Source organism: Acomys minous (assembly GCF_964271855.1).
Source record: "Acomys minous genome assembly, chromosome: 10".
Taxonomy (NCBI): Eukaryota; Metazoa; Chordata; class Mammalia; order Rodentia; family Muridae; genus Acomys; species Acomys minous.
The window spans coordinates 33,141,952-33,148,637 of NC_140491.1; the positions used below are offsets into that span (position 1 = coordinate 33,141,952).

At 57.4% G+C, this 6,686-nt stretch overlaps 1 protein-coding gene across 1 annotated transcript in view; it reads right to left on the reverse strand.

Moving 5' to 3' along the window:
* Window positions 1-5,342, reverse strand: part of DOK7 (docking protein 7) — a 34,930-nt gene extending 29,588 nt beyond the window's left edge. The window contains exons 1-2 of the mRNA XM_084797300.1: window positions 5,021-5,342; window positions 4,868-4,913 (exon numbers count right to left, since the gene is read on the reverse strand). Coding sequence (XP_084653426.1) covers window positions 4,868-4,913; window positions 5,021-5,074 — 100 coding nt within the window. The 5' untranslated portion in view covers window positions 5,075-5,342. The remainder of the gene's footprint in view (window positions 1-4,867; window positions 4,914-5,020) is intronic.
* Between the last annotated feature and the right edge of the window lie 1,344 nt (window positions 5,343-6,686).

The following is a 6,686-nucleotide window of genomic DNA, read 5'->3' on the forward strand; positions in this document are numbered from 1 at the left end:
TGTCAAAGGTCGGCGTGGTGGCACACGCCTATAATCCCAGCACTTGGGAGGCAGAGGCAAGTGGGTGTCTGTGAGTTCGAGGACAGCCGGGTCTACAAAGTGAGACCAGGACAGCCAGGACTGTAAGAGAAACTCTGTCTCAAAAAAAAAAAAGGGATGGTGTCAATAAACTTTTCCTTAGAATATCAGACAATAAATATCTTAGCTTTACAGGGACAGCAGCTTCCACCACACTCAACTCAAGCCCCCGGCGCAGTGTGGGAAAGAGAGACCCCAGCGTAGTGTGGGAAGGCTGTGGAGGCTTCCAGCAACACCGCAAAAGCAAGCAGTGGACTCAGATTGGCCCATCTCTACTCTAAGGTAGAATCTGCTCACAAGTGGCACCAAGCCTGATGTTTGATTGGTTTAAAGAGCCACAAGGAAGGACCCCATATTTGATCCAGGGACCTTATCCCAGGTGGACTGATGCCACCCCTCAATCTATCTGACCTCTGGGGACACTAACTCTCAACCTGCTCGGGACACTGAAAGTCAGTGAACCCCTTCTTGCATCTACGAGAGATGAATGGTGACCACTTTCAGCCCTGGGAACCTGTAAAGGTGACGCCTGGGCAACTGGGAGACAAACCCCTCAGTTACCCTGGAGACACTGACACATTCTCACATGAGACAGAAGATGGAGTGTGAGAAAGGCCACATGGACACAGGCAGGGAGTGGAGCCTTAAGGCCAAGGATATTTAGAGCCACTGTGAGCAAGAGCAGGCAGTGAGCATGTGGCCCTGCTGTGGCTGACCTCACTTAGACTGAAAAAAGATAAACATCTGCTGCTGCTGCTGCTATTGGAAACCAGTTTATTTGCTCGGGTTTTCAAGTTGCAGCTACAGCAAGCCAACACAGGCTTCAGACCAGTGTCTGTATTTCCAACTAAAACAGGACAAGGTGGCATTTTAGTGCTGCAGAAGCCACAGCCTCTGCCAGCGTCCTCAGCCCCTGGCACATGGATCCATGGGCCTGGGCATGGAGACAACTGGCTGGATAGATGAAAAGGGGTTCCCCCAAGGCAGGCCTGAGTGGACCGAGAGACCCTGGGACATATAAGCCAACAACAGCTAACTATCGGCACAGAACAAGAACAGGTAAACTGATGGTGGCCAGGGTCCTCCTGAGTGTCAGGGGTGGGACCTCTCAGAGAGGAGCAAATAAATGAGCCCTCAAGGGCTCAGCTTAGCAGCCCCACACGGAACAGTCAGGACAAAGGCCCAGAGGCCTCTATGAAGACTTGAAGGGCCAGGAAGACGAGACCGAGTCACACACAGACAGGTGAGCCAGGGAGGCTCGGTGCCCAGGAGCTAGCTCTAAGAGTGTGGAGCATGGAAGACTGGCCCCAGCCTTGGCTACTGGATAGAGAACAGATTCATAGGACAGCATGGCTCCAGACACTGCTGTCCTGTCCCACTAAAGGATGCTGTGGGCCTGGGCTGTACAGGAGCGTAGGAAGGAACAGCCACAGCACCAGCTATTTGAACCTGTCCCCGTCCTTCCAGGCAGGAGTCACAGGACTGTCTGTAGGTTGGCAGGGAGCGGGCAATGAAGACCAGAGGATGGCTCCTGGCATGGGGGCAAGGAGAAGATGCCTGGGGAGGGCTTTCAGGAGTACATCTGGGACCAGGGTCTTTCCTAGATGGATGAAGCTAAGAAGCCCATTGGACACTGCATGGCCATGTGGGCAGGCAGCTGGAAGGCATCTAAAGATGTAAAAATAACCATGGACTTGTCATGAGCTCACAGAGGCCCTCACAGCCAGGGCCCAGGGCCACGCAGAGGGCAGGAGGGACAGACAGAACTGAAGCCTCTGTGTGGACGTACACGCCACACGGAAGACAGAGTGATCAGGCCTGGAGGCTGCAGGGGACAGGGAGGGTGGAGCTGTCAGGAGGTAGAAGCCAGTGGCAGTGGCTGTGGGGCAGGTCTAGCCCTGGAGGTCACAGTGACCTTAAGGCAATATCCTCAGAAGTGCTGTAGATGGGAGCAAGCAGCAAGCAGCCTGAGATCACCCTGAGCCTGGGGACATGAGACTCATAGACGTGAGAGTGCCCCAGAGTGTGTACATCACAAACAGCCGGGGCTCAGCACTGAGCCCCAGGCAGGTCAGGGCCCATCTCCGTCCTCTCCAACCATCTTCCTGGCAGCTGTGGGAGAAGCCAGGCAAGGACCAATGTAGAGCATCCAGCTAAGTACAAAGGTGCTCAGGGAAGGTGTGGCTCTCTGGATCACACAGCACAGAAGCTGAGTCCCATTCCCATTCCCTGTGGTGTCCCCATGAAGAGAGGGGTCTAGCTACCATGCCACCCTGTCCTCAACCTTGGGCTGAGGTGTCACCCCCATCCCACCGGAAAGGAGGCAGATAACCCAAAGCCAGAGGTGACACAAGGAGCTATTGAGTCATCATCCATGTATTCCTGAAATATGCCCGTCATTATCAGAGCACCGGCTGGCACGAGACTACAGCTTCTAGGGAGCTTCAAGGCTCCCCTGTCCCCATGTGTGGGCTCGAGGCCTCTGCTATCATTGTGAGCAGTGGGCGGGGTATTCTCCTGCAGGTGGGGTCTTTGCATCTCTCTGGGACAGTTATACCACGGCTGCTAGGAATCCCCAGCACTCAGGAGAGAAGGCCCTGGAGAAAGACAGGCTATAAGACCTCTCCCACTCCTATGTCTGGAACTCGGCCGCTGCCAGGTCCTGGACTTGGGTCCCTCATGGTGGCTTTCTCAAGCTAGATGAAGCCCCTGAAACAGCTCCCACGGGAAGCAGCAGGTTTGCACCCTCTGAGGATGCTGTCCACTGCTGAGGGCCCTCCACTGGCTGTCTGGAGCTTTCTGTCAGGAGACAACACCACAAAGATAGAAGACAGGCTGAGCCCCCCAAGTTCTGGTCTCAGTGAGCCACTGGCCCAGACAGTGCACCCCTCCCCTGGAGGTCTGTCCAGAGAGGGGACCCAGATGCACATCCTTCATTCACCAGGGAGACAGGCCTGGTGGGAAGAACGTCACATCAACTGGCCCTTTGGGGGCACTGTGGTGCAGTGCTTGTGCTGGGCCTGCAATGTAAAACAAAATTTTACCATTTTTGCCTAGCCACTTCCTTCCATGAGCTCATGCTGCCCACCAGGTTCTAGCACTGTGAAACACACCTCTGATTTAAAAAAAAAAAAATCCCTCTTTTCTGCCAGCTAAATCCTTCTTACAAGACAGCTGCCAGTGTTGGCACTACACACAGTAGAGAGGGCATTCTGAGAAAGAACTCTTTGCTCCCCAACCTCCTGGTCCCTCTCAACCACCTCCCATGAGCCTCCACAAAGGAAGTCACAATTTTAAAGCCAAGGATCCCTTGGTTTCTTAGCACAGGGAAACAGGGCCTTCCTCTCCCTTCCATACCAGATCAACAGTGCCCAGGCCACAAGTCCTCAAGGACACAGGTGTCAGCCTCCATCTAGAGGGGAGGGCGTGGGTGGGGCAGGGAAGAGCCAGTCTCTGATGGGCTAAGACAGGGAGGTACGAGGAGCAAGCCACAGTTGGGGGGTGGGAGGTGGGGTGGGGTATGGGCTGTGTAGCTGAGGAAGAAGTCACAAAAAGCGTCACACCCTCCACACTTGACTCACTCACCTACACCTAATACACCCCAGCCGAACCCCTCTGGGGGCAGTTTGTAATCCAGGTTTCTTTGCCAGTCTCACTCCTGGGAGTCTCTGGCCTACTCACTGCCTAGCACATGAGAAGCTCTCTGATCTCAACAGAGTCAGTGAGCAAGCCTCAGGATGCTCTACGGAGCAGCCTTCCCTATGACCCTCTCACCAGCCAGACCAGTGTTTTGCACATAGGCTAAGTTGATCTAAGTCTCTTATACTCACTATGGCCTTTAATTCTCTTCAGCTCCACCCCACCCGGAGCCTGGCAGTGTTCAGGGCCCCTTCCCTCCCCAGTCTCCGATCTTTGTCTCCCAGACATCCTTGGAGAGCAACCAAAAAGAGACTGTCCACCAAAGCGGCCAGCGCATCGCGTCACCCCTTCTAGGAGCTGACAGACGCCCAGCATCCCGGAAGTCACTCTGGCTGCTTGCACATGTGTGAGACTGCCACACTCACACACACACCCCACCCAACTTCCCCTACAGACCCCTGGGTGCCTGGACCAGCTCCAAGGCACCTGTCTTGTAAAACAGCTGCAGTCCCAGGCTGGAGCTGCCGAACTGCCCTGGCTCCTTGGTGGCCCTTCCCATACTGAGAGGAGCTGATCCTAGCACCAGTTTTCTCTTCCCAGAAGTCTGTTGTGTCCCTGTCCCGTCCCCCACCTCCTGCAGCCAAAAGAAAAAAATATATATAACTTTTCTAGGACGCAAAAGTAGGACTTTTCCTACCTGGCAGAACCCACCTTTGCCCTACCTGAGAGGGTGGAACTGAGGAAGGGTGCCACTGCCTGGGATGCGGCTTGGGAGCTCCTGATGCAAACTTTTCACCAGGACACTTATGTCCCCGTGACACACTCTGCCTGCTGCTCTATGGGAAGGCTGCAGCCCCCTGGGCTTCTAGCAGGAAAAGGGTTAGTTAGCCCACAAAGAAGCCTGAACCTCCAACTCCACACTCGGCACCAGGTTGGGGCTGTGTTGTGAGTGGACGGGTCCCAGGGTCCCGGCGCCGGAGCGGCTGCAACTGCAACTCTCCGGTTACCGCCGCGGGGCCGGGTTTCAGTGGCTCCCCCGCGGCTATTTCGGGAGAGCTGGCACCTCGGCCACGCGTCGCAGGGCCCGCAGGGTCCGGTCGGCTCGCCGAGACCCGCCACCCGCCGCCCCGCCCGCGGCCCGGCCGCTCACCTGCCACCGGCGATGGCTTGCGCAGCACCAGCCACCTACTCTTCCACTGCGGAGACAGGACAGCGTGAGAGGCCGCTGGCGCGCCCGCCCCGCGCCCCCGCCCCCGCCCCCGCCCGCGCGCACCTCCGCCCCGCGCCCCCGCGGCGCCCCAACCTTCTTGCCGTCCCGCAGCTTGACCTGGCCCTCCACCAGCGCTGCCTCGGTCATCTTCTGTCATGGTTCCCGCCGCCCGCCGCGCCCTCTCCACGCGCCCCGGGCGCCCGAGCCCAGGGTCACTTTCAAAATAGCTCCGGGAGGGCCCTGGGCTGCGCCAGGAGGGCGGGCCCGTCGCGGCGGGCGGGGCGCAGCTACACCGGGACCTGGGTGCGGGAGGAGACTGGGCGGGGCGCCCTGGAGCCACAGTCTTTAAGACCCTAGCGAAGTGCAAGCCAGTAGGTGGCAGTGGGCTTGGGCAGCCTCTGCACTGCCAGCCCGCAGTGTTCCTGCCAGGCCTCAGGACCACTACCTAACACACCCTGAAAATCAGCCTAGGAGGAGAAAGTGGGACAGAGGCATTTTCTAAAAGGGAAGGAAACTGTCCCGAGACGACCCCACAGAAGGCTTCGTGGCCCTGCGCCTGCTCAGTCCCGGTTTTAGTTTGGCTTCAATGGCTTCATCCTTTACACCTGCCCTTCCCCCACGAGGCACCCCTGAAGACAGAACAACCTACAACAGCTCAGGCCCAGAACATTCCCGGTCCTTAGGTCTTCTCCACCCCCAGAGGTGGCTACCCTCCTGGCACATAGAGGAGATAGCAGAACAGACCTCTGCGTGCGTGGCTGCCAGGACCAGGACCCACGGTGCCACCTTATTACCCGCGGTCTCCCGGACTGGTCTCTCCCACTTCTGAAAGCCAGCTTGCACCAGCCTTGCAGCATGGAGGGCATGGAGGGCATTAGGGGGCTGTGCTGCCTGGTAACCGACTCACCTAGCCAACTGGCCTTGGACTCACCTAGCCAACTGGCCTTGGAGCCTCTGGATTTTTCTTCCTCAGCCTGCCCCTTAGGCTCCGGTCCTGAGATGTCTATGGCCACTCCAGATTACTGTGGAACCTAAGTGCTTTGACAGGCCAATGTCACAGACTCCCCAGATAAGACCCATGACTTAGGAGCACCCCAGGAGACAGAGAACACCCACAGTTGGGACTAACTGCATCTAGCAAAATAAACTCAGACAAGCAACGAAGCCCTGTGTGTTTGCCCAACCTGATCCTCGACTCCCAAGGAACGCTGGTCCAGGTAGAAAGGGGTGAAAGGCCAAACTGCATTCCATCCTGCCGTGTGCGCTTGTCTTTGCTCCACCTTGTACAGCCGCCTCCGGCTGCTTCCTGTCTGCTCCATACAGAGAAGCTGATGGTCAGAGCGGTGTGAGGACTCACGGCCAGGACTGACCCCCATGCGCTGACGCTAGGGGAGTACTCAGCCTGGGAGCCCTGGCCACAGCCCCTCCAGGGAATCCGGAGGACAAACTTTAGGTAGACCATAGGGCTGGTTTTAATGTCTTCCTGATATCTTGCTAGGGAGAGGGTACCAGGGAGCTCTGCATGTGCCTCACCCTGCATCACCTGTGCAGCGCGCTAGTGCCTTCTGCTCAACAGTTGCTGGCCACAGAGCCCCATTCATCCTCCCCACACATCGAAGGCCCCTGGGGACTGGCTTGGGACAGCCGGTGTGGAGTCAGTTGGGGGTTGTAGCAATGACCACATCCTCCCGGCCCAGGCTCCTGGCACTTGCTCTTCCCTTCAGGGAGGGGCCACGTCCTGCTGCATTCCAAGCGCTGG